Raw genomic sequence first — 26,484 nt, 5'->3', positions numbered from 1 at the left:
TATATGGTCCTGTTTTCTTAGTTACCAAGCAACCAAGATGAAGGGTCAATGGCAACACGACACCAAGGTTGAAAAGTGTCAATTAAGAAGTAACAATCAGCTGACGACAAGTTTGTTGTATTTTTTGTTACTACCGAGGTTGGAGGAATGCAATCTCTTTCTCTAGTTCCACTAATCCACTGCTCACAACATATATTTAAATGTTTTACCCAGTTATCAATACGGCCAATTATATACTTTATCTATATTAGTTACAGAGTAAAAATCCGCCAACCAGGTTTCTTGAATAAACAACAAAATTATTGATTTATTATGAAACAAGATTTATTCAATAAAGATGCAGAGCTTATTGGCACACAGGTTGAAATATGAATGTATAAATATATTCGCTTCTCAAATAACCCACTGGTTAAAGAGAAAAAAAAAAGAAAGATGAAAAACTGGCTCTGCAGAGATCAGCTTTAAGAAAAATACTTTGGCCGAGTTATTGTCAATTCTTGAAGAAACAGGATAAGATATGGAATGCTCCAGATGGCCTTTGGTCTGGCATCCAAGTACACGTACACAGCTGTCACTGGAATATTTCTGGAGCAGTTCTGTTCAGGAGGCGTCGAAGAGTAGTCTTGCAGGCTTTTCAGGCCTATTACTGCATCAGTAGTTTTAGCTATCACACTGGATTCCCAGAAGATTTTTCAAAACAGGTGGAAAAGGATGAGTTGGGTAGTTCTCTCCTAGCAGGCTACACAACTGACTGAGCATCCAAACAGTACATGCCCAAATCAGAAAACCAAAGTTCCTGACCACCATAAACCTAGACATGTGACTTCTCTGTAAACAACTCCAATAGCCAGCAAGGCTCCTTATGTTTATTTAGTACTTCATTGTTTCTTCCAGTGTGTTTTTTAAAAAACAATCCAAAGTGTCCTTTCAGTGACCCTTTTTAAAATGGATCTCTTCAGTCTTTCAAATGAACCAATTTCCACAATCTTTTAAATGCAGGTCCTCAAAAAACATATTAATAATGGAAGCACCTTCATGACATTTTTAAACACTTGGCAATTGTGAGAAGACTGGTCGTAACATGATGCTAAGTGACTATTTGTGACCCCGCCCCCAACTCATATCTAACAAGGAGTGGAGTCACATAAAGATTGCCATGTAACACTTTATATATATATATACATAAGCACCAGCTTTTGGCTCAATTGGTAGTAACAAGAGAAAACTTGCATTTATATAGCACCTTTCACAACAGGATGTCCCAAAGTACTTTACAGCCAATGAAGTCAAGAACTGTTGTAATGTAGGAAAATACAGCAGCCAACTTGCACACCGCAAGATCCCACAAGCAGTAATGTGATAATGATGAGATAAATTTTTTTTGTGACCTTGGTTGAGGTTTAAATATTGGCCAGGACACAGGGGAGAACACCCCTGCCCTTCTTTGAAATAGTGTCATGGGAACTTGTATATATCCACCTAAGAGGGTTGACAGGGCCTCAGTTTAGTGTCTCTTGTGTGAAAGACAGCACTTTTGACTGTTGCAAATACCTGGAAATACATTCTCACAACCACTGGAACCAGCAGACAAGCCCCTTAGGTGAGTGTATAAGTTGCACCTCCAACAGTGCAGCATTCCCAGACTACTGCACTGAAATGTTAGCCTGGAATTTGTGCTCAAGTCTCAAGGGTGGGATTTGAATCCACAACCTTCTGAGCTAGATGAGAATGCAAACCACTGAGCTAACCTGACACATACTGCCAGAGCAAACAATAAATAAGCATACCTTTTTTTCAGAATCGATTCCCCTTTAACTGTTGTTAAACTTATTTAATAGCTTTAATTTCAGATTTCAGTGGGGAAAAAATGCAGTAAATCTTAAGCCAGCCACATTACAGAAATATTTACTGCAGCTGAGACCTTGTCTCTGTACAGTAATAGATTAAACTGCTTGCAGGCGCTTTAAACCACTGACCGTAATTACTGTCCAAACTCTCTGTTTTTGGTTTCATTATTCCCTCCTCAGTGAGTTGTCTCTTCCCCAATCATCCCTCCCTGTGCTTCAACCAACAGGGGTACAGTTCCACAGGCAATCCCCTCTCTTCCCAACACTGCATATTGTTGGGGAATTGTAGAGGAAGTCTCTGGCTACACGATACTTGCTCCAAAGATATGTACCGACACTGGGAGCCTAAGAGAGAACTGCACTTCCCAAAATCAAACACAATTACTTGCCGAGCTGCCAGGCCCAGTTTGATGGTGTAGTTCTCATGTGCAGGCTCTTCCTTGCTTCTGTATCCCCAGCTCTCCTCCCACATTCATCTTTATTAACCTATGTCTGTCTCCCACTAGGTCCCTCGAGATTATTAATGAATTGGAATCAGTAATTACTTTAACTAGTGAGACAGGGCAGCAAAGCCCCGAGCTCAGAGCGCGGTGCGGCCTCTTAGGAGATAGTAACCTATTACTTTCTTTTGCATCAAGATTTACTCCTTTTATTCTTTATAAATTGGAGAGCAGCAGAATCGAATTAACTCTAATCAGGTTTTTTCTTCTCTTCCCTCCTGCCTCCATGGTGCCCAGCCCTTGCCGTACAGCCAGTTTCCGATATCAGATTTGGCTTGTGGGTAGCACTTCTCGACTGTGTGTCAGTAGGTCACAGGTTCAAGCCCCGCTCCGGAGACTTGAGAGCAAAAATCTAGACAGATACGCCCATCAGCAGCAATAGAGGAGTGCTGCACCGTTGGGAAGTGCTGCCTTATTGGATGTGACATTAAACTGAGGCTCTGTCTGCCCTCTCAGGTGGAGGTAAAAGATCAGCAGTTTACTCTGGTCTGGCCGTCGTTGTGTTTGTGGGAGCTTGCTGTGCACAAATTGGCTGCTGTGTTTCCTACAGCAGTGACTACACTTCAAAAGTACTTTGGTGGCTGTAAAAGTGCTTTGGGACAAACTGAGGTCAGGAAAACCACTACAAAATGGATATTATTTCTTGATTGAAGAACGATTTATATTCATTCTTGACCCACCCGCCATCCATTGGCAGAGGTGAAAGTCCCCAGGAATACCCAAGACTGAACATCAGTCTAGCCTAGGGTGTGGTGATGACCTCTAACCTCTGGGCTCAGGGCAGCCCCTGACTGGACTCCATTTTATCAAAGTGAGCCCAGCGGATGCTCAACCTTCATTGCTCCCCCCGCAATTCAGGGTTAATGTTTTACTGTTAAACAACTATCGCTCTGTCCTTGTGGTGAAACTGCCAAGATCTCCCTACCTTGGTGCTCAATCTGAATGATTAATGTTTTAATTAAATCCTTTCTTCCTCAGGTCCTGCCAGTTCCATGTCTCTGTGTGGCAGGCGTTTATCTTATTCAGAATGGTGGATCTGAGAATTGGTTTATGAAATGTGTCTGACAAAAGCCTGTTGAAGGGAGAAAGTTTCATCTGCAAAGCCAAACAGAGGCACTCCAGTCCAGAGGAGTCTTAGTTAATGAACAAGTTCATTACGAGAGAGAGAGAAGGAATTTGCATTTGTATAGCATCTTTCACAACCTCAGGACCTCCTAAAGCGCTTTACGCCCAGTTAAGTACTTTTTGAAGTGTAGTCACGGTTGTAATGTAGGAAACGCAGCAGCCAATTTTCACACAGCAAGATCCCACAAACAGCAATGATATAATAACCAGATTATCTGTTTTATGATGTTGGTTTACAAGACAAATATTGGCTAGGATAGCGGGGAGAAATCCCCCGCTCGTTTTCGAAATAGTGCCATAGTAGATGGGATGCCAAACGAGTGGGCTGCTTTGTCCTGGATGGTGTTGAGCTTCCTGAGTGTTGTTGGAGCTGCACCCATCCAGGCAAGTGGAGAGTATTCCATCACATTCCTGACTTGGGCCCTGTAGGTAGTGGACAGGGTTTGGGCATCCCAGAGGTCCCTCTGACCTGCTATAGCGGCAATGGCATTAATGTGGCTGGTCCAGCTGAGTTTCTGGTCAAGGGTGACCCCCAAGATGTTGATGGATGCAGGGTTTTTTTTAGATGGCACTGCCATTGAATGTCAAGGGAGGTTGTTTGAAGTTCTCTTGTGGATGGTCGTTGTCTGGCTTTTGCTATGCACAGGGCCCTGAGCCAACCAGGGGACCCAATGCGGCTCCAGAGACATCACACCTACGTAATGACAATAGTCGATTCTGGATCATTCTGCCATCTTTTTTTGACGTCAACTGTTGCAATCGCCCCTTTACGCAGTACACATGTGGATTTGACAGCAGATTAAATTGACAATATATAGTATCGTCTATTAAAGTGTAAGGCCAAAACCCAAGCTTTTGCACGGGGTCCCATAAGCATATGCCACTCCTGATTGTATTGTTGGGGACGGGGAGGGGGAGGGGGCTGGCACTGCAAGTGTTGATGTCTGAGTCAGCACTAGAGCTGAAACTGCAGCTTTTAAATGGATAGCATAATAAAAATAAGCAAATGCCGGCGGACTCCACGAGACGGTTAGTCACAGACTACCGCTGACACCGAAATTCATCTTCAAAGTAATCACATTGTAATATTCATTAAATTCATCCATTTTTAATCCCGTTATTTAAAATTTTCAGCCTGCAGTGCTCAGGAACCGAGCAAGTCAAACCCTTTGTTCAGCCTTCTCCTGCCTTTAGATTCCCAAATTCTCTCTCGCCTCAGCTCCCGAGGCCTCCAGTTCCGTCCAAAATGGCAGTGGTTTAAAATGGCAGGTGGCGGGAATGCAGCATGCACAAAGTGAGTCACTCGCTACCGATATTTTGACCCATTCGCGTCAGGATGAGGTTAAAAACGCTAAAAGACGTATTTCATCCTTCAATTCTGTGATGTGGGTAAAATTCACAAAGTAAGTTTTAAAAAGTTGACTTTTTTTTTCCCTCTTTTCCTCTAAACAAGTGACTGAAACGAACAGAATTGAGTTCGGAATAAACGATGCGTTCACACTGGGACCTGGGGCTCCGTCTGAACGAACACAGCTGGTCAATGCCAATGTTTTTTATTGTGATTGACATAAACTTCAAGTACCCCCAGGGCACTGCCAGTCTCCTCTATTCTGGAGTAGTGGGTTTTCCAGTGGTTGACGCCTGTCTGTAAAATATCCCTTTCGAGGTCGAGCCCTGTCATTTACATTGCCAATGACTGCCATAGTATTTAACCTTCCTCTGGACTCTCTCTCTCTCTCTTCCTTCCAATCTTAATTTCTCTTTCACGTATAAAAACAGTTAATCTGGCCATTATCACATGTGATCATCTGTTCTTTTATGTGAAAGAGAAATTAAGATTGGAAGGGAGAGACAGATGGAGAGAGAGAGCGAGCGAGAGAGAGTCCAGAGGAAGGTTAGACACTGTTCTTTATGGGAGCTTATTACACGCAAATTGGTTACAAAAAGTACTGGGCTGGAGCGCTTTTCTCCAGAGATTAGGCTGAGGGGGTGACCTGATAAGGTGTTTAAAATTATGAAGGGGTTTGATAGGGTAGACGTAGAGAAGATGTTTCCACTTGTGGAACTAGGGGCCATATCAGATGGTCACTAATAAATCCAATCGGGAATTCAGGAGAGACGTCTTTACCCAGAGTGTGGTGAGAACTTGCTACCACAGAGAGTGGATGAGGTGAAAAGCACCAACACACTTAAGTGGAAGCTAGATAAACACAGACAGAGAAAGGAATAGAAGGATATGCTGATATGGTGAGATGAAATAGTGCGGGAGGAGGCTCGTGTGGAGCGTAGAGACTGGTACAGACAAACTGGGCTAAATGGCCTGATCCTGTGCTGCAGACGCTTGGTTATAATTAATTGGCTGTAAAGCACTTTGGGATGTCCTGAGGTTATAAAAGGTGTTATATAAATGCAAGTTCTTGCTTATTTGACGTTTGCTGGGCATATGGTGCTCCTGTCACAGGTCTGGCCTGAGAGGAGAAATGGAGAAGATTTGGGCTGAGAGGCTCACGTCTGGAAGCCTTCTGGCTGCTATTGGCAAGCAAGAGGCCTTCAGGCCTGAATATCCACGGAGAGGAAGGGAGGACTACATCATGGTCACCCTTGCCTTTCTGCCTGCAGCCCCCTACACCCCTGCAGACCCTCCAACCCCAGGAGCCGTCTTCTGAAGGATCCCTAAAATTCCCTCCCCAAAACCTTCCATTTCTTGCTAGCTCTGTGAAACCTACCCCTTTGACCAAGCGTTTGGTTGCCTATCCCAATGTCTCCTCCTTTGGCTCTGTGTCAATTTTTGTCTGATTGTGCTCCTGTGAAGCACCTTGGGACATCTTTACTGTTAAAGGCTTCTGCATAAATGCAGAATATTGAAGCCACTGCTGCTGCCTGCACACATCGGCAGGTCTTTCCCAGCTCCATGGAGATGGGTTGGAGGTGGTGGGGGAGCAAGAAAATAGAGGGAAGCCGTGTCGGGACAGCTCCCGAATGCATTCCCACCTCCGGGGTATTTTGCCAGGGGTTGGCTCCATGGAGGTGGCCAGCCAATTAGGGAAATTGAGGCCTCACTTAGGAACCATTTTACGACAGCACCAGTATTTTCAATGGAGGGGCCTCCACCCCCACCGCCATGCGGAGACGGCTTCCTCCTCCAATGTTGGGTCCGCGGGATTTTAAAAAATTCATTCATAGCATTTGGGCGTCGTTGGTCAGGCCAGCATTTGTTGCCCATCCCTAATTGACATTGAGAAGGTGGTGGTGAGCCACCTTCTTGAACCACTGCAGCATTTGGGGTGTAGGAATGCCCACAGTGCTGTTAGGAAGGGAGTTCCAGGATTTTGACCCAGCGATAGTGGGTCAAGTCAGGACGGTGTGTGACTTGGAGGGGAATTTGCAGGTGGTGGTGTTTCCATGCATCTGCTGCCCTTGTCCTTCTAGGTGGTAGAGGTCGCAGGTTTGGAAGGTGCTGTCGAAGGAGCCTTGGTGAGTCGCTGCAGTGCATCTTGTAGATGGTACATACTGCTGCCACTGTGCATCAGTGGTGGAGGGAGTGAATGTTTAAGGTGGTAGATGGGATGCCAATCAAGCAGGCTGCTTTGTCCTGGATGGTGTTGAGCTTCTTGAGCGTAGTTGGAGCTGCACTTATCCAGGGAAGTGGAGAGTATTCCATCACACTCCTGACTTTTATCTTGTAGATGGTGGACAGGCTTTGGGGAGTCAGGAGGTGAATTACTCGTCACAGAATTCCAACCTCTGACTTGCTTTTGCAGCCACAGTATTCATATGGCTGGTCCAGTTCAGTTTCTGAAAGGCTGCAACCTCATTCATCACTACTCCTGTGGAGGGGTTGGCCCTGCACCCTGAAGGCCCTACCAGCTTCGGGCTCCTTTGTTTGTTGACTTCTCTGCAAGCAACTGAGGGCAACTCCATGTTGAGGTGCACTGGAGTTCGCTTGCCTGCCTCGGCAACACCCACCTCTCCCAATAGGACTGCCGGCTAGACATCACTGTGGGCCCTCTGATTGGACCTTGCCCATTCTGGTCCGCCTGCCGTTCCATCCCGGAGGCAGATTCCCAACTGGCCGCCTCTGGGAAGATTGCGACCGACGTACAGCCACGGACACTTCCAGGTTCCCGACCTAGAACTGAGGCCGACGTCAGGATCACCACCCAAATGGGAAAATCATCCAGTTGGAAGCTGGAACTGCACATAAATGTGACAATGAGCTTGAAGAAGTGGTTGCAAACCGTACTCTTCCATTTAAGACTTAACTTTACATCCATTTCCAGGCATGCAAGAGTAAAGTGCACCCACCTGGGAAAAGCTCGGATTGAATATGAGCAGGTCATTCCACCAGGAGGGTCATCACAGCTGAGTCTGAACCTTCTCTCACCCAATAACCACCCACATGTAACTCCCTGCAGGCATCTTTTTGTAGTGATTAAGAGAAAGAATTCTCATTGATCCAGCCTTTCCTAAAACAGACGCCCGCCCCTCACCCCCATTAATGCTCCATCAGTGATTCGTTGAATGAAAGCCGACAACCTTCCCCAGCCAGTTATCAATTTACCTGAAACCTGCTCTATCATTTTCCCCCCAGCCCCCGATCCCTGCTTTGTTCCCATTCCACTTTAGAGAGAGAGAGAAATTGTGGGTGGCAATGTGTGTGAGTGAGAGACGCAGACACAAAGAAGAGAGTCCTTGAAACAGTTGCCATGACAACAAATTGGTTCAGTACCAATCGCATTAACTGAATGGGTAGGAGTTGGGCCGCGTATGACAAGAATGATAAACGGGGCCCTTCCATTATTCAAAGCATTGCCTTAACACTCATCACTCAGGCTGACGGTGTTTCAGTCTGTGACGCTGTAATAGTGGGCAAACTGGCAAATTTAGAAGCCCACTTGGAGTTCAGCTTTAGTCAAATGTCTCAGCCAGCCTTCCCTGAACAAATACGCATTTGAGGAAATAAATCACAGGTGACCAAAAAAATAATCTGAGGAGCGCACATCTTCTCCTCTGTGGACTTTCACAAATGACTACGCCTAGAATGTTGCTTTACAGGCTGAAAAGTTTGGTACAACATGTAGCCCAAATTTTCCTAGACCCCCCTGCATCCCAGTGCTGTGCAAGAGCAGGGCCTAGCACTGACAGAAGGGGAGCAAACTTAAGCACAATTGCAGAAACAGGCCTAACTCCACCCTGCCTCAGAAGTGTCAAAACTCTAAGGGGTATCAATAAACCGAACCTGAACAAACAAATTCAAGTAACCAGAGCTCTGTAGCTAGGAGACATGTCCATCATTCAGTCTCCGTCAATTGTTGATGGTGCCATTCCCTGTCTAATCTCCATCCCATGGCCAATCTTAGTTCCGTGCTTGCTCTCTTCATTAACCATGTCCAGTCCAGCCCAAGGCAATCCATTCCTTTCAGGCAGAATAGGGTCCTCCAGATACCCAAATGGATGAAGAAACATTTTCATTTTTTATAGAGCTCAGTGGTTCCTACTTGAGGGAATTAGCTCCTCTAGGGCTGAATTGCTTACTTGTCTTGAGACTACCAGATGGAGCAGTATGGAGGGAGCTTTACTCTGTATCTAACCCCGTGCTGTACCTGCCTGGGAGTGTTTGATGGGGACAGTGTGGAGGGAGCTTTATTTTGTATCTAGCCCAGTGCTGTACCTGCCCTGGGAGTGTTTGATGGGGACAGTGTAGAGGGAGCTTTACTCTGTATCTAACCCCGTGCTGTACCTGCCCTGGGAGTGTTTGATGGGGACAGTGTAGAGGGAGCTTTACTCTGTATCTAACCCCGTTTTTTTTTTTTTCGTTTTTTTTCTGGGAGTGTTTGATGGGGACAGTGTAGAGGGAGCTTTACTCTGTATCTAACCCCATGCTGTACCTGTCCTGGGAGTGTTTGATGGAGACAGTGTAGAGGGAGCTTTACTCTGTATCTAACCCCATGCTGTACCTGCCCTCGGAGTGCCCCAGTGCTGACACTGGGTGAGAATTACATGGAAGGTTCATCATTAAATGTTTGCTGCTCTGTACCCTGTTGGTCAAACTGAAGATATTCAGTGAAGCCTGGGCATGGCTTGGCATTGTTAAATGGCCTTTATCTCATCCTCTCTACCTTGATGCATTCGATCTGTCTTTTATTCCACCGCACTGTCACCCCTTGCGATAATGAACACAGCAACCTTACCAAATTTGCAATACATGCCGTTCACTGAAGCCTTTCTATCCTATCTCCAGCCAAGAGCTGCACCTCCAGCTGTGCTCGCTGCAGAACTCGCCAGATGTTGAGTGGGAGTCTGATGTTGTCTGGCGTTGAATAATAATCCAGCCCCTCGCCCATCCCCCGCTTCCCCCAGCCCTGTGCTGATCTTGCAGCAGAAAACATCTCAGAACATATGAGAAATCTGACTTTATGATAGGATTAGGTTAGGATAGGAATTCTTCCGGATTCCTTTACCATTTCTCTGTCACAATGATACGCAGGAATCATTCTAAAAGTCCACAGTAAGATAAGCATCTTGAAAGAGGTAGATAGGCATTATGATTCTCTCCCTTCTGGTACTATACCACTCATATGTATCTCAGTCTTAGCTCCCGTCTAACCACTTGCTGTGAGTAGGTTGTAAACTCAACACAGCAGAACAACTGATATTGAAGATCTTTGAGGCAAGCTGTGATGGAGGAGTTGATCGTCAAGTCTGTGCTCACGCCTCACTGACACACACTGAGAGTCTGAGAGAGATAGCAATGCATTGAACACTCCCCCCTCCAGGGCACTGCGACATCCTCTGCTGCACTCCCAATCTTTACAATCAGCAAAGCAACCTCTGAATGAAATCGCCGCCGGGAAATAATCAGCAGATTTAAAGAGACAAACCCGTGCCTTGACATTTACAAATATCCCGAGTCAGTCCCTGGGACGTGGCAAGGAACAATGGAATTCTGAGGCTCCGCTCCGAAGCCCCAGCCCATTCAGCCCTTGGTGCAGTCCAGCCTGCAATAGAGACCCCAACAGGAAGATGGAACAGGGCCCTTCCACTTGAACTTACCTTTTGACCTCTCACCCTGATCTGCCTGCTGGCCTTGTCCCAAATTCTGGGAGGAAAGCCAGAACTTGCATTTATATAGCACCTTTCACAACCTCAGGATGCCCCAAAGCGCTTTACAGTCAATGAACTACTTTTTGTGGTCTCCTTACCTGAGGAAGAATATACTTACCCTAGAGGTTTGCAATGAATGTTCCCTAAATTGATTCATCAATTCATAGTCATTTATGGCACAGAAGGAGGCCATTCAGCCCATTGAGTCCATGCTGACTCTCCACAGAGCTATGCAGTCAGTATAACTCCCCGGCTCGATCCCTGTAGCCCTGCAAGCCTATTTTTCTCAGGTGCCCATCCAACTTCCTCTTGAAGTCATTGATCGTCTCTACTTCCACCACCCTTGTGGGCAGCGAGATCCAGGTCATTACCAACTGCTGCATAAAAAGTACTTCCTCATATTCCCCCCCCCTGCATCTTTTGCCCCAAACTTTCAATCTGTGCCCCTTAGTCCTTGTACCAATTGTTAATGGGAATGGTTTTTCCTAGTCTAACTCATCTAAACCTGTCATAATCCTGTTCAATTCTATTAAATCTCCCCTCAATCTCATTTGTTCTAAGAAGAACAAATGCAGCTTTTCCAACCTAACCTTGTAACTAAAATCCTCCATCCCTGGAAGCATTCTGGTAAATCTCCTCTGCTCCCACTCAAGGACCCTCACATCCTTCCTGAAGTGTGGTGACCAGAACTGGATGCAATATACCAGTTGGGAGCTAACCAGAGCTTTATGAAGCTTCTCCGGGGATGAGAGGGCTGCCCTATGAGGAGAGATTGAGTAGAGTGGGCCTATACTCTTTGAAATTTAGAGGAATGTGAGGTCATCTCATTAAAACATGGAAGATTCTGAGAGAGTCTGACAGGGTAGATGCTGAGAGGCTGTTTCCCTGGATGGAGAGTTTAGAACTAGGGGGCATAGTCATGGGATAAGGAAGGGCCATTTAGGACTGAGATGAGGAGAAATTTCTTCACTCAGAGAGTTGTAAATCTTCGGAATTCTCCACCCCAGAGGGCTTTGGAAGCTCAGTCATTGAGTATATTCAAGGCTCAGATTAATAAGGTTTTAAGGGGATCAAGGGATATGGCGATTGGATGGGAAGGTGGAGTTGAAGTAGATGATACTGAATGGCGGAGTAGGCTTGAGGAGTCGCATGGTCTACTTCTCTTATTTCTCATTCTTATGTTTCTTTTTGAAGTGTCGGAATGTTGATTGAAGGATAAATATTGGACAGGACACCAGGGGAGAACTCTCCTCTGCTCATCTTCAAAATAGTGGCCATGGGATCTTTGACATCCACCTGTGAGAGCAGACAGGGCTTCAGTTTAACTTGTTATCTGTGATAGGACCTCTGATAGTGGAGCACTCCCTCTCAGTCCTGCATTGGAGTGTCAGCTTTGATTTTTGTCTTTAAGTTCTAGGAGCAGGATTACAACCCACAACCTTCAGATTCAGAGGCCAAGTGCAACCAACTGAGTCACAAGTACAACCAACTGAGCCATAGCTGATGCAGTAGGGTGTGTTTAGTGTTAAGACCTACATGCTCAGAGATTGAAACACCTCATTCGGCATTTTGTAAGGTATTGGCTGAATTTGCTGAGGTTCAGTTAAATGGAACTTAATGCTTGGCTAATCAGCGTGTGAGCTGATCAATTATTAATGGTCGCTGAAACATGATCTACCAACTGTGAGAATGTGTCACAATATCCATGTTGGTCAGTGTACGGTTTAATCTCTGGGAATCAGGGACACTGTTAATCTACAGTTAAACACTGACCTGACACCTTTTTGGACGATGATACAAAGCCAAGCTGATAGTATATTAGCATCACATGTGTCCTATGCCTTAAAGATTGTACATAACTTGAGAGCAGAAAGAAATTCCAATCCTTTTGTGTGTCAGCTCAGTGCTCCAAGCTGTTTCTAATTGGCTCATAATTGCTAATTTTGCTAGGTAAGGGCAGAGGATATGAAAAACTAAAGCAATAGGATGTCCTGTTCTTGTGCAGTGTAGAGGGAGCTTTACTCTGTAACTAACCCCATTTTTTTCTTCTTTTTTATCTTTGCATCCTCAGAGAGTCACACACTGTACAGCACCTCCTGAAGGAGTGAGGAGTCTCTCTCTCTCTCTCTCTCTCTCTCTCTGCCTCCCACACATTCCCTGCCTCCATAATTGCTTAAAAGCTGTAAAATCTCTTTCATCATCTTGACCTGAACAAAAGTAATTGACTGGAAACTCAAACTCTGTTTCTCTCTGTATCTAATCCTGTGCAGTACCTGTTCTGGGAGTGTTTGATGGGACAGTGTAGAGGCAGCTTTACTCTGTATCTAACCCCGTTTTCTTTTCTTTTTTTCTTATAAGGTGGCCTTTATACCCCAGGCCCTTTTTATATATATTTAATGTCGAGGGGGCCTTTATTCCTCAGGCCCCCTTTATATACATATTTGTAAACTAACTTTATTAAAAACAGATAAATAAACCAAAAACTCAAATTAAAATGCCATTCTCGGCGTCGACGATGCACTCCAGTCCCTGTGGTGCCCACCGGTCACGGAAGGCTTCAAGCGTACTGGCCTGACCTGGGAGTGTTTGATGGGGGACAGTGTAGAGGGAGCTTTACTCTGCATCTAATCTGAGTTAATATTTTGTAAACCTGAACTTGGTGTCACTATTTCTTCACTGCCTCGTCTTCTCTTGGTAGTAATACTGCACTGTGACCCTTGCCCCTTCACCTTGAATTCTTAAATAATGTGTGTGGCAAATCAGTATTTGGAAGGGAGGGGGAGGGGGAGATTCAACAACAAGAACAACAACTTGCATTTATGTAGCGCATTTAACATAGCCAAACACCCCAAGGGTATTATCAAACAAAATTTAACACCAAGACACATAAGAAGATATTAGGGCAGGTGGCCAAAAGTTCGATCAAAGAGGTAGGTTTTAAGGAGTGTCTTAAGAGGGGGAGAGAGATCCACCAATGGTGGAGTGGTTAAAACAAGGGATGTGTGAGAGATCGGAATTGGCAGAGTGCAGAGATCTCGAAGGCTTGCGGAGCTGGAGGAGGTGACAAAGATAGGGAGGGGGCGAGGCTATGGAGGGAATAGAAAAGAAAGATGAGGATTTTAAGATTGAGTTGTTGTCACACTGGTGCCAATGTATGTCAGCGAACACAGAGCTGATAGCTGATTCGAATCATGCATCATTTCTTTTTGCCCTTATTAAATTACCCAGTGATGCATCTTGGAGCGATTTGCGCCCCTATAATTGCAGAAAGAGGTTTGCCAAAGTACCTTTTGCTCCCAGGTTGGCCGTGCCCCTTTAAAAGATCTGGCCAGATCGCCTATCCCCTTTAACTGATTGGCGATCTGTGTAAGACCGCCCTCTGTGGGGCTGAGGGCAGAACTACAGGCTGTGCCTGCAGGTAAAGACAGGATAGGAGGGGGTGATAAGAGAGAGAGGTTGAATCTGCACTTTAACAGAGGTGGATTCAAGGGAGAACACACAGGAGAAGATTGCAGAGCAGGGAGAATGTTGAGCTGCCACTTTTATTGAGTAAACTGCACAGAACTAAATGGGGGGGACATATTCTAGTGATACCGCATTGTGGCAAATGTAACTAGAATAAAGGCTGCAGCAAATGGATTGAAATGTCTGTAATATGTGTGGGCATAAAAAACATCCAAATTCTGTAAATGGTAGAATTTATTAGATCTTCGCTGAGTTGGAAATCGATTGCCTAAATCTCAGTGCTCCCTTTTAACAAGGTTATGGGGAAGTCACTCAATGAACAGCTTACAATGAATGTTATGTTCAGCCAGAGTGTAGGAGGGAGAGGGAGAGAACATGCCACCATTAACCCCTTTTTTGCTGGAGGGGAGCCCCCAGACACAAGGCAGGAAAGCTAGTGTTATAGGCGAATTTTAGCAAAATGGAGAGAGATAGTAGTTCTGGGAATTTCCAGCACAATTGGCTGAGTCTATTCCAGTCACATTGGCAGGGAACAGAGGGGAAAACCTCCCCAGGGCTGCATCACAGGCAAAGCACCTGATCCCATCCTGCAGGAGGGAGGGAAGCTGGTGTATGTGCTACATATACAAGTTGCTGCAGGAAACATAGAGCAGGGAGAATATCTAGCTTTATACAATATCAGATTGAGATGCCGGCCACTGTGAGAGAGAGGGAGCGCAGAGGAGAATTGTGTACAGAACAGAATTAACAATTAATTCCTCTTAAGAATGTGTGTGAGAGAGAGTTAGAAGGGTTATAAAAAAAGGGGACAGAGATCATCAGACCAGAACTGCCCCATTCGATCTGAGAAAGTGATACGGAACAGAAGGGATCGGTAAACTGGTGAAGCAAGGGCTTGGCTGTAATCTACACACAAAGCTTTAGCAGGAGGAGGGATCAGAAAGAGAGAGAATCCTATACAGGACCTGACCCAATCCACACTTAATTCAGAGAGAGAGAGAGAGAGAGAGAGAGAGGCTGTTTATAGGAATGTGGGAACACTTCCTGTCTGTAATACAAAGGAGGAGATGGAGCGACACAAGCAGAGGACCTAACAATTTGAAGCCTCCTGCATCTGGTGCAGCCCACTGATAGATTTAAGTGGGAGGAAGGATTAATGTGAAAAGAGAGACAACCAGCCTGTCTCATTCAAGGACTACATCTGAATGAGGAAGCTGCAACAGCACGCTGAGAGGATGCTAGAGAAGCTCAGAGCTGCTTGAAGTCAGGGAGAATCCAGGGACTGAAAGAAAAGAGGGAAAGAGAGACAAATCAGCTGTATTACAGAGTGAAATATAAGCCCTCCTGATCTAGAGAGAGAGAGAGAGAGAGAGAGAGGATGAGGGCGGGGGGGAGAGAGATACAATTGTACAAAACCTGATGCAGCTCAGGACTACAGACTTAACTCCTGCACAAAAACCTGGAGCAAACTGACTGAGGATCTATACACAGAAGCCAGTCTGCTTTCCACACCAGCACAAAAGGAGGTTGCAGAGTGGAGTGGAGGGGACGGAGTGGGGTTGTTGGAAGATAACTAACCCCTTGCCCGCTGGACTGAAGGAAAACAAATCGTTGCGTGAAGATTACAACCCAGGAACGGGAGAGCTGGTCTGGCAGCTCATTAAAACACCTGAATACGGCTCTGATAATCTCCTTGCACCACAAACTGAACAAGGCCTCAGCCCCAACTCGTGAGAAAAAAAGCTCCGGTGCGATTTTTTTGGCAGGAGGAGAAAAGAACAGGTATTTGTTTTGTGTGTGTGTTTTTTTTATTCTCTCTTCCTTTCAAACGGAGAGGCTTTCTCAGTTGAATCCAATCGTGCTTTCAGGCTGAGCTCCTCACTCAGTCCTGTTAAACACAGGTACATTTTCCCCTCTGCCATTGCCACCTGCTTTCAGTACATGCCAGGAATCTGATATGGCCGTCACAGGGTTAAAAAGATTCTTTAATTTATGAGTGGGGGGTGGTTTGTGAGTGCTTGTCCTATCACTCTGCCAATGAGTCTCTCTGTTAGTTTACAAGACCAGCAACAACTTCGCCCCTCTGACACCCCAACTACCCTCCCTCCGGAAAACAAGTACCCATGTACAAAGAGATGTGATATGCCAGTAATGTGAGAGTGACACTATCTCTGACTGTATCTAGCTGCTGACACACAGCCTGCTGCATCCTGCTCTTCCCAGCGCTTGCCTTTGTCTCACAATCTGTCCCCATTATCTCTCATCATTTTCACTCTCTCTCACTCCCATTTCTCCTTCTCTGTCTCTCCCCTACCTGTTAGCTTCCTCTCCGTCCCCTCATCTTTTCACTGCCTCTCCCTCTCTCCTCTCCTCGTTCCTCCTTTCCCCCTCCTGCACCCTGTCCCCACCCTCAAAACTGCTTTATCCTCCTCTCTCTCTCTCCGCTTGTACTCTTCTCTCCTTTTAGCTCCACCTTCAAACCCTTCTTCCCTACCTGTCTCTCCCCCTCCTTCTCTATTCTCTTTCCACTCCCCCGCTCTCTTTCAACTATCTTCCTCACATTTTTCTCTCCCTTCTCACTTTCCCTTTACTCACTCCTTTTCTCTCTCTCCTCATTTTCCTTCCCCCTCCTCTCCTACTTGCCTCTCCTATATTCCCTCGGTCTCCTCAACTGTCTCTCGCCCGTTTCCTCTCCCCTCGTCTGCTACCCTTCCTCCATTCTCTATCCCCTCTTCCTCCTCGTTTTCCTCCTCCCCTCTACTGCTCCCCCTTTCCCCTCCTCCCTGTCTTTCTCCCTCTTTACTTTATTCTCCCTCCTTTCTTTACCCTTCTCTGCCCCATTTTGTGTCTCTTTCCTCTCTCCATTCCGTTTCTCCTTGATTTCCACTTTCCTCTCCCCTCTGATGCTTTTTTTCTTTTTCTCATGCCACTGTCCCTTACAGTCTTTGTCCCCTTTCTATCTCTCCTTGTGTCTGTCCTCCCCTGCTCATGCCTCTCCTTTCTCCCAACTTATTGTGTCCCCTTGGTTCTTTCCTGCCTCCCCTAGCTGTCCCTCCTAGCTCTCTCCTCTCTGTCCCTCTTTAGCTCACTCCTCATCGTCCTTCTTTGTGCCTGCTGCTCTCTATTTCTCTCCCCCCATTATTTTCTTGTGGTCTTTGATTGCTTTTCTCTACCTCATGTTGGAGTACCCACATTGCTTTTGTCCTTCTAGCCCCATAATGATTTCTTTTGTTAAAGACACTGCTTTGAAGTGGGGCAGTTAATTAAACCTGAGTGGGGTTTGCAGTATTTTCAATGGCCCCTCCTTCAAATGTAGAACATGGCAAGTTACACACATAAATGTAAAATAAAGCTTTTACATTCTTGTTTTAAAATTATTTTAATCTGACTTTCACCCTGGGATTCACTGACAGGGATCTCTTTCTTGCCTCTGCTATTGAACTAAATTAATCTCCATTCCCCCCGAAACTGTCAGTCCCACCACAGCCCATTAACTTAAGTCAAATCCGCACCCCCCCCCCCCCCCACCCCTTCCGTTAAACCGGACCATCCTCCTTCATCCATTAATCAGAGTCAATCCTGTCCACCACCCAATAAGCTGGGCCTATCGCACATTTGCCCATTAAACTGGACTGGTCCCACTTTCACCTATTAAACTGGGTCAGTCCCTTCCTCTGCCCATTAAACTAAGGTTCAGTTACTAAAGGTGATCGGGGGGGTGTCTAGCATCTATTGCCCTGTTCCTAGCACAGGCTGGGGCCTTCAGGTGAGGAGACGGGATGGAAAAATGGCAGCTGGAAAACGGAATGGCCTACTCTTTGAAAGCCTGACCCGAGACTCCCTCCATCCTCCTTTCCAGCACCATTGAAATACATTCTCCGTCAGGGAAGACCCAGTCTGAGAGAGATGGTCGGCCTGGCGACAGAAGCTCCCCTGACGTCTCTGGCAGCTTGTTGTCTTAAAAAAAAAGCTCGGCCTTAGGAGAGAAACAGCACGAGCTAAGTCAGAACCAGCAAAGGAGAACATCAATCCATTAGTAATAAATAGCTTAGGGGCATTAAAATTCCTGTTTGAAGAAAATCTTTACATAGACTCCAAATAACATCCACCAGACAGTGGCTATTATTGGGGAACACAGCAACTGCTTTGCATTTCAATTCACTGCTTGTACCAGGGTGAGCAGACAGTCAATATGGTACCAGGTTGGCCAAGATATAGAGAGATGATATAAAGAGATTAGAAGAATGAGAGGTGATTTAATTGAAATATGTAAAATTCTTAAGGGGCTTGACAGGATAGATGCCAAGAAAATGTTTCCCCTAACTGGAGACTTTAGAACACAGGGTCTCAGTCTCAGTATAAAGGGTCGGCCATTTAGGACTGAGATGAGGTGAAAGTTCTTCATTCAAAGGGTTGGTAGTCTTTGGAATTATTTAACCCAGCAGGCTGTGGATGCTTAGTTGTTGAGTATATTCAAGATAGAGATCAATAGATTTTTGGATACTAAGGGAATTAAGAGATATGGGGATAATGTGGGAAGCTAGAATCGAGATAGATCAGCTATGATCTTGTTGAATGGGGGGGCAGGCACGAAGGGGCAAATGGTTGACTTAAGCTCATACTTCTTTTGCTCTTATGTTCGTTTGAAGCCATAAAGTGAGGTAATTTCCATTGCATTTTATTCCACAGGCAATAAATGTGAAGGAACACCCGAGTTAGGTTCAATTCCTCCCACTACCCTGCCCCAACCCCTGCACACCCCCATTTCTGCTGAATTGGCTGATCTAAGCTGGAACGATATATGGGGATTAGGAATGTCATACTTGTTCAGGAGGTGGGGGAAGGAGGGAGGCCTCCGCATTCATTTTGTGGGATGTGGGCATCGCTGGCAAGGCCCATCCCTAATTGCCCTTGAGAAGGTGGTGGTGAGCTGTCTTCTTGAACTACTGCAGTCCATCTGGTGCAAGCACACCAACTGTGCTGTTAAGGAGGGAGTTCCAGGATTTTGATCCAGTGACAGTGAAGAAATGGCGATATAGTTCCAATTTCTTTACTCAGAGGGTTGTGAATCTTTGGAATTCTCTACCCCAGAGGGCTGTGGAAGCTCAGTCACTGAGTATGTTTAAAGTAGAGATTGACAGATTTCTAAATACCAGTGACATAAAGGGATATAGGGATAGTGTGGGAAAAAGGCATTGAAGTGGATGATCAGCCGTGATCATATTGAAAGGCGGAGCAGGTTCAATGGGCTGAATGGCCTACACTTGCTCCTATGTTCCTAAGTCAGGATGGTGTGTGGCTTGGAAAGAAACTTGCAGGTGGTGGTGTTCCCACGCATCTGCTGCCCTTGTCCTTCTAGGTGGTAGAGGTCGTGGGTTTGGAAGGTATTGTCTAAGGACCCTTGGTGAGTTGCTGCAGTGCATCTTGTATATAGTACACACTGCTGCCACTGTGCATCGGTGGTGGAGGGAGTGAATGTTTAAAGCTGCGGATGGGCTAGTACAGTGGTATAGTAGATATGCTACTAGACTAGTAATCCAGAGATCTGTACTGAACAGTCAATATCTTTAATAGCACTGTGTTTGAACACTGCTGTGCCCAGTTTGTATGTTTGTCCTCAATAGAAAAAGTTTAAGGGACTGAAGAAAAATATTTTTAAAAATTAAATACAGCCAGGACTCAACACAACAATATGGCTCGCTGTGAAGAGGACTATAAGTGACTTTAGGAAGATGTTCAGAAGTTAGTTAACTGATGATGGGTGAAATTTAATGCAGAGAAAGTGAGGTAACACATTTTATGAGGAAAAAGACATGAAATAGTAAGACTTTAAAAGAAGTAAAGGAGCAAAGAGATTATAGTTAGGTAGTTTAGTGGTTAAATTGCTGGATTAGTAATCCAGACAACAAGAAGTCAAATGCACTATGAGAATTTGGATTCAATTTATAAAAATTTGGAGATTAAAATCTGTTATCAGAAATAGTGACTATGAAGCTATCGGATTGTCATAAAAAAAACAACTGGTTCACTAATATCGTTCAGGGAAGGAAACTTGCTGTTCTTACCCCAGTCTGACCTACATGTGATTCTTAGCTGCCTTCAGTTGTTGTACCTCTAACTGTGGTTCGAGAAGAAGGTCCAACTCTGACTTTACTCTGTACCGCACTCATGCTCTATCTGCCCTGGGACTGTTTGATGGGACAGTGTAGAGGGAGCTTTACCCTGTATCTAACCCCGTGCTGTACCTGCCCTGGGAGTGTTTGATGGGACAGTGTAGAGGGAGCTTTACCCTGTATCTAAGCTGTGCTGCACATGCCTTGGGAGTGTTTGATGGGATAGTGTAGAGGGAGCTTTGCTCTGTATCTAACCCCATGCTGTACCTGCCCTGGGACAGTGTAGAGGGAACTTTACTCTGTATCTAACCCCGTGCTGCACATGCCTTGGGAGTGTTTGATGGGATAGTGTAGAGGGAACTTTACTCTGTATCTAACCCCGTGCTGTACCTGACCTATGGGTGCTTGTTTGGGATTGCTCATTATTCCACGGACAGTCCCCACTTTGATAAATACAAAATCTAATAAACTCACAGTCGATACTATAGTCCAATAAAGCTAAATATTTTTACCTATAATAGGTCAGGCAGACAGAATGGCCACTAATACCCAGAGCTGCAAAGAAGAGAAATGTAGGATATGATTTTGTAACATTCGACAGAGACCAGTATATTAGTGGGGATTTTCTCTCTGTAAATATATTTATCTGAGATGGATGCTTATTGAGTTGCATTTTTTTAAATTAACATTTGTCTTTTTTTCTAATTTCACAAAATTTATGTCACCAACAATGCTGTTCTTTTTTCTTATTTTCTCCCCCATCGTTCCTGAGCTTTTAACCATCACTATTTTCATGGCCATCATCAGCCTCAGTGAATCAAGATGGTTTTTCAGCAGGAAATGCAATTATTGGCTACTGGGAGTGGACAAGACTGTTGCATTGGGAATGAATGGGATGGAGGTTATTCCATTGCGGTCCACGCACTGGGAGTGAATGGGAAATAATAGTCCCAGGTACCTGCACAAAGTGGGTGAGTGGGAGTAGGTTGGACTGTTAGAATCAGCAGACTGAGAGCGATGGGGAAAACAATTTGATCCCTTTGGATCTGCCACACTGGAAATGAATGGGAAGAGGTTTAGTCTACAAACTGGATTCTACAAACTGAGAGCCCACAAAAAGGAATTTGATCTATTGGTAGCTACAGACTGGGAATGGATGGGAAGGAGTTTGGTCCAATAGGATACAGGCAGTGGGCATGAATAGGAAGGAGTTTGGTCTGTAGGGATCTACACAACGAATCAATAAATTCATATAGTAGACATTGAATCCCAAAAAACATTGTCCCAAAATAACTGACATCCATCTACCAAATGTGTAGAGAGCATCTCAAACCCATTGTAAAAAATATTTGTTCACGAAGCGGTCATCCCCAGGACCTGGGCTGTGTGCGATTATCTTTATCAATGAAATGTGAAGTGATACATTTTGGAAGGAAGAACAAGGAGAAGCAATATAAAATAAAGGATACAATTCTAAAGAGGGTGCAGAAACAGTGAGACCTGGGGGTATATGTGCACAAATCATTGAAGGTGGCAGGGCAGGTCGAGAAAATATACGGCATCCTGGGCTTTATAAATAGGGGTGTTGAGTACAAAAGCAAGGAAGTTATGGTGAATCTTTGTAAAACACTGGTTCATCTCAACTGGAGCATTGTGTCCAATTCTGGGCACCACACTTTAAGAAGGATGTGAAGGCTTAAGAGACGTTGCAGAAAAGATTGATGAGAATGATTCCAGGGATGAGGGGCTTCAGTTACGTGGATAGATTGGAAAAGCTGAGGCTGTTTTCCTTAAAGAAAAGATTGAGAGGGGATTTGATAGAGGTTTTCAAAAGCATGAGGGGTCCGGGCAGAGCAGTTGGGCAGAAACTACCAGTTGGTGGAAGGGTCGAGGAGCAGAAGACACCGATTTAAGATGTTTGGCAAAAGAAGCAATGGTGAAATGAGGAAAAACTTCTTTACGCAGCGACTGATTAGGATCTGGAATGCACTGCCTGAGAGTGGTGGAGGCAGATTCAATTGTGGCCTTCAAAAGGGAGTTAGATAATTATCTGAAGAGAAAAAATTGGCAGGGTTACGGGGAAAAGGCAGGGGAGTGAGACTAGGTGAGTTGCACTTGCAGAGAGCCAGCACAGACACAACAGGGCTGAATGGCCTCGTTCTGTGCTGTAACCATTCTATGATTCTATCAATGTAGTTAAAGAGGAGGAATGTGAAATATTGGATAGGAGAAACAGAGTGAGAGGGAAATATTACGGTGTTTGGCATCTTTGAAAGTGGATAAATGGTCAGGCCTGGATGCATTGGAATCAGTTCAGAGAAGGTTCATTAGGCTGATTCCTGGGATGAAGGGGTTGTCTTATGAGGAATGGTTGAACAGGTTGGGCCGATACTCATTGGAGCTTAAAAGAATAAGAGGTGTTCTTATTGAAACATACAAGGTTCTGACTGGACTTGACAGGGCGAATGCTGAGAGGATGTTCCCCTTGTGGGGGAGTCTAGAACTAAGGGGCACAGTTTAAAAATAAATAGTCTCCCATTTATGACAAAGATGAGGAGGAATTTTTTCTCTCTCAGCTGTTGGTTAGACTTTGGAATTCTCACAACATTTAAGAAGTATTTAGATGAGCACTTGAAATGCCATAGCATACGAGGCTACGGGCCAAGTGCTAGAAAATGGGATTAGGATAGGTGTTGATGGTCGGCATAAACATGATGGGCTGTTTCTGTGCTGTATAACTCTATGTAATGTAGGGAGCGCGGCAGCCAATTTGTGCACAGCAAGATCCCACAAGCAGCAATGCGATAATGACCAGATGATCTATTTACAGCGATGTTGATACAGGGATAAATGATGCAGGACACCGGGGAGAACTCCCCTGCTCTTCTTCCAAATAGTGGCTGCGGGATCGTTAACATCCACCTGAGAAAGCAGACAGGGCCTTGGTTCAACGTCTCATCCCCAAGGTGGCACCTCCAACAGTGCAACGCTCCCTCGGTGCTGCAGAGAAGTATCAGTCTCTAGTTTAGGGAGAGGGAAAATCAGCCAGGGTTCCTGCTCCTGATCTCTATCCATGTGAAGCTTGCTGCCTAGTGCTGTAGAAACACTGGGTTTGGGAACGGAGTGGCTGCCTAGGTTCTAGCCCCAATTGCCATCCAGTGTGTGGGAGCCAGGTGAGGTTCAGATTGCACAGGGCGGTGAGATCTTTCATGGTCGAATAGCCTGGTGATCCTTGCTGTTAAGCTGCACAGGGGAAGAAGAACCATCGACTGAGGTAGTGGAGGCCCCACTACTTCTTGGGAATCAAGGGCCCCAGAGAGGGAGCGAGAAGAGGTGGAAAGGGAGAGGAAGGACAATTCTCATTGAGACAGGAGAGCAATTAACAAGGAGCAGCAGAATAGGAGGGACAGGAAGAGGAATAATTACAGCATACAAATTAAGACGTTTCAAGATGACCTGAGGCTCTGACAACAAAGCTGTTGGACTAGACACTGAGCAGCAGCGAGAGGCTTTCTCTCATATTCCCCTCAGCTTGTGGAGAAAGCTGATTCATTCTAACCAGGGACATGGATTGGTCAGAGAGTGCCCTTGTGCAGAAAGGGCTCGCGTCCCACTCCCCAGCCTCTTTCCCGTAGCCCTGCAAATTTTTTCTCTTCAGATAATTATCTAATTCCCTTTTGAAGGCCACTATTAAATCTGCCTCCACCGCACTCTCAGGCAGTGCATTCCAGACCCTAACCATTTCCTGCCGAAAAAAAGTTTTTCTTCATGTCGCCATTAGTTCTTTTGCCAATCACCTAAAATCGGTGTCCTCTGCTCCTCGACCCTTCCACCAACTGGTAGTTTCTGCCCAACTGCTCTGCCCGGACCCCTCATGCTTTTGAATGCTTCTATCAAATCCCCTCTCAATCTTTTCTTAAAGGAAAACAGCTTCAACTTTTCCAATCTATCCACGTAACTGAAGCCCCTCATTCCTTGAACCATTCCCATCAATCTTTTCTGAAACCTCCCTAAAGCCTTCACATCCTTCTTAAAGTGTGGTTCCCAGAATTGGACACAATACTCCAGTTGAGACTGAACCAGTGTTTTACAAAGGTTCACCATAACTTCCTTGTTTTGTATTCTATTCCCCTATTTACAAAGCCCAGGATGTCGTATGTTTTATCAACCACTTTCTCAATCTGCCCTGCCACCTTCAATGACTTGTGCACATATACCCCCAGGTCTCACTGTTTCTGCACCCTCTTTAGACTTGCATCTTTTATTTTATATTGCTTCTCTTTCGCGGCACAGTTGACTGGCCTGAAGAGGAGACAAAGGAGATGAATGTTTGTCGTCGGAACCTGGGATAGACACACAGCACTACAACAATAACTTTCATTTATATAGCACCTTTAACATCGTAAAACATTAGGTGCTTCACAGGAGCAATTATCAAGCAAAATTTAGCACCAAACCATTTAAGGAGATACTAGGACAGGTGAGCAAAAGGATTGTCAAAGAAGTAGGTTGAAGAAGTGTCTTAGAGGTGGCGAGAGAGGCACAGAGGTTTAGGTAGGGAATTCCAGAATTTAGGGTATAAGCAGCTGAATGCTTGATGGAAATTGGGATGTGCAAGTGGCCAGGATTGGAAGGGAGCAGAGATCTCCTGGGTCAGGATTGGGAGAGAGCAGAGATCTCGGAGGCCAGGATTGGAAGAGAGCAGAGATCTCGGAGGACAGGATTGGAAGAGAGCAGAGATCTCGGAGGCCAGGATTGGAAGAGAGCAGAGATCTCGGAGGCCACTTTCAAAGAAGAGCAGCGCAGGTTCTCCCCAGTGTCCTGGACTAATATTTACCCATCAAGCAACATCACTAGAGACAGATTATAAGCAAATAAACATTGCTGTTTGTGGGATCTTGCTGTGCACAAATTGGCTGCCTTGTTTCCTACATTACATTAGCAACTGCACTTCAAAAGTACTTCATTGGCTGTAAAGCACTTTGGGACATCATTCGGTGGTGAAAGACTCTTTATATAAATGCAAGGGCGTTTGGTCATTTGAAAAGAATTAGGAAAGAGAAAATAACTTGACAGTAAATATGTTCAACGGTGAAAACTGGCGTTCTGCAAATTTTCTGTTGGGACTGTTGCTTAGCAACATTAGGCACCTAGCTGGTTAGACGGAGGTTACTCTAAGAGGTGATGTAGTCAGGAGTCAGCTGGTGTTTCCCTCAGCAGCTTCAGTTTAATATGTGCACTGAGACTAAATCATGCAGCAATCCAGCAGCTGTTTTATCTTCTCTGGGTCTCTAGACGACAGCTACTAAGTATTTGGAGACCATGTGCATAGGACACCATCGGGCACACAGAGTTGGTCAGAGTGGGCGATGCACCTGGAAAGCAGCACCCATGGGTGCCCCCACCCACTCCCTTCCATTTAGCCACTGGATGCTACCAAATGCCCACATACATATATTGAAACTTCTTGACTGTCACGCCGAATAAAGGGGTGATTTTATGTTTGGGGAACATAATGACTTGCTCTTGGGATTCCCCCCACTATAAATATTGCCTCACCCCTATAAATACTGACACACTTCTGGGCTTCCTCTGTAAATATTGTCTCGCTCTGGGAATTCCACCTCACCTACAAGTATTGATACACTTCTCAGATCCTGTAAATATTTACTCCTGCGATTCCCACCCTATCCCGTACATATTAACACTCTTGGGACATTCCTGTAAATATTTGACAACCTCAGGATGTCTCAAAGTGTTTTACAACCAAATAAATACTTTTGAAGTGTAGTCATTGTTGTAATGTTGAAAATGTAGCAGCCAATTTGCGCACAGCAAGCTCCCACAAACAGCAATGTGCTCATGACCAGATAATCTTTTTTTTAAGTGATGTTTGAGGGATAAATATTGGCCAGGACACCAGGGAAAACTCCCCTTCTCTTCTACAAGTAATTTCATGGGATCTTTTACGCCCACCCGAGAGAGCAGATGGGGGGCTCGGTTTAACGGCTCATCCGAAAGACGGCACCTCCGACAGTGCAGCACTCCCTCAGTACTGCACTGGGAGTGTCAGCAGAGATAATGTGGCCCAGCCCAGAGTGGAGACTGAGAGACAGCTGCAGTCCTATTTTCAGGAGGCGAGGGATAACTTCTCCTCTGTTCCTTACACCGTCTTTGAAAATAGATTCCACTGTGTTGCAAATACTCACTGCTCCGCTGAGCTGAAGCGTCGAGGTTGAGACTAGAAGAAAGAGCTTAAGGTTTCTGTATACAAGGGATCCTTGGGAAATTGAACTGAATCGGAGCAAACACAATGCAGATAGAGGCACT

General features: G+C 45.3%; 1 protein-coding gene across 8 annotated transcripts in view; it reads right to left on the bottom strand.

Annotated features, from left to right (window-relative positions):
- LOC137353417 (putative uncharacterized protein C19orf81) overlaps window positions 1–26,484 on the bottom strand; it is a 187,298-nt gene that overhangs the window by 27,394 nt on the left and 133,420 nt on the right. For 2 of the 8 annotated variants that reach the window (XM_068019682.1, XM_068019678.1), the window contains exon 1: window positions 2,233–2,311. The exons of 1 other annotated variant lie outside the window; for it this stretch is intronic. Coding sequence is in view for 2 of the 7 variants with exons in the window: in XM_068019676.1 (XP_067875777.1) it covers window positions 2,237–2,273 (37 nt within the window). In the remaining 5 variants the exon portion in view is untranslated. Of the gene's footprint in view, window positions 1–1,976; window positions 2,197–2,232; window positions 2,343–3,272; window positions 3,351–26,484 lie in introns of those variants that run through there. 5 more of the 8 variants (XM_068019683.1, XM_068019677.1, XM_068019680.1 and 2 more) reach the window with 4 other exon arrangements.

This window comes from Heterodontus francisci, chromosome 41 (genome assembly GCF_036365525.1).
Source record: "Heterodontus francisci isolate sHetFra1 chromosome 41, sHetFra1.hap1, whole genome shotgun sequence".
Taxonomy (NCBI): Eukaryota; Metazoa; Chordata; class Chondrichthyes; order Heterodontiformes; family Heterodontidae; genus Heterodontus; species Heterodontus francisci.
The sequence above is the reverse complement of the archived record's forward strand: the minus strand, read 5'-3'. Positions and strand labels throughout refer to the sequence as shown.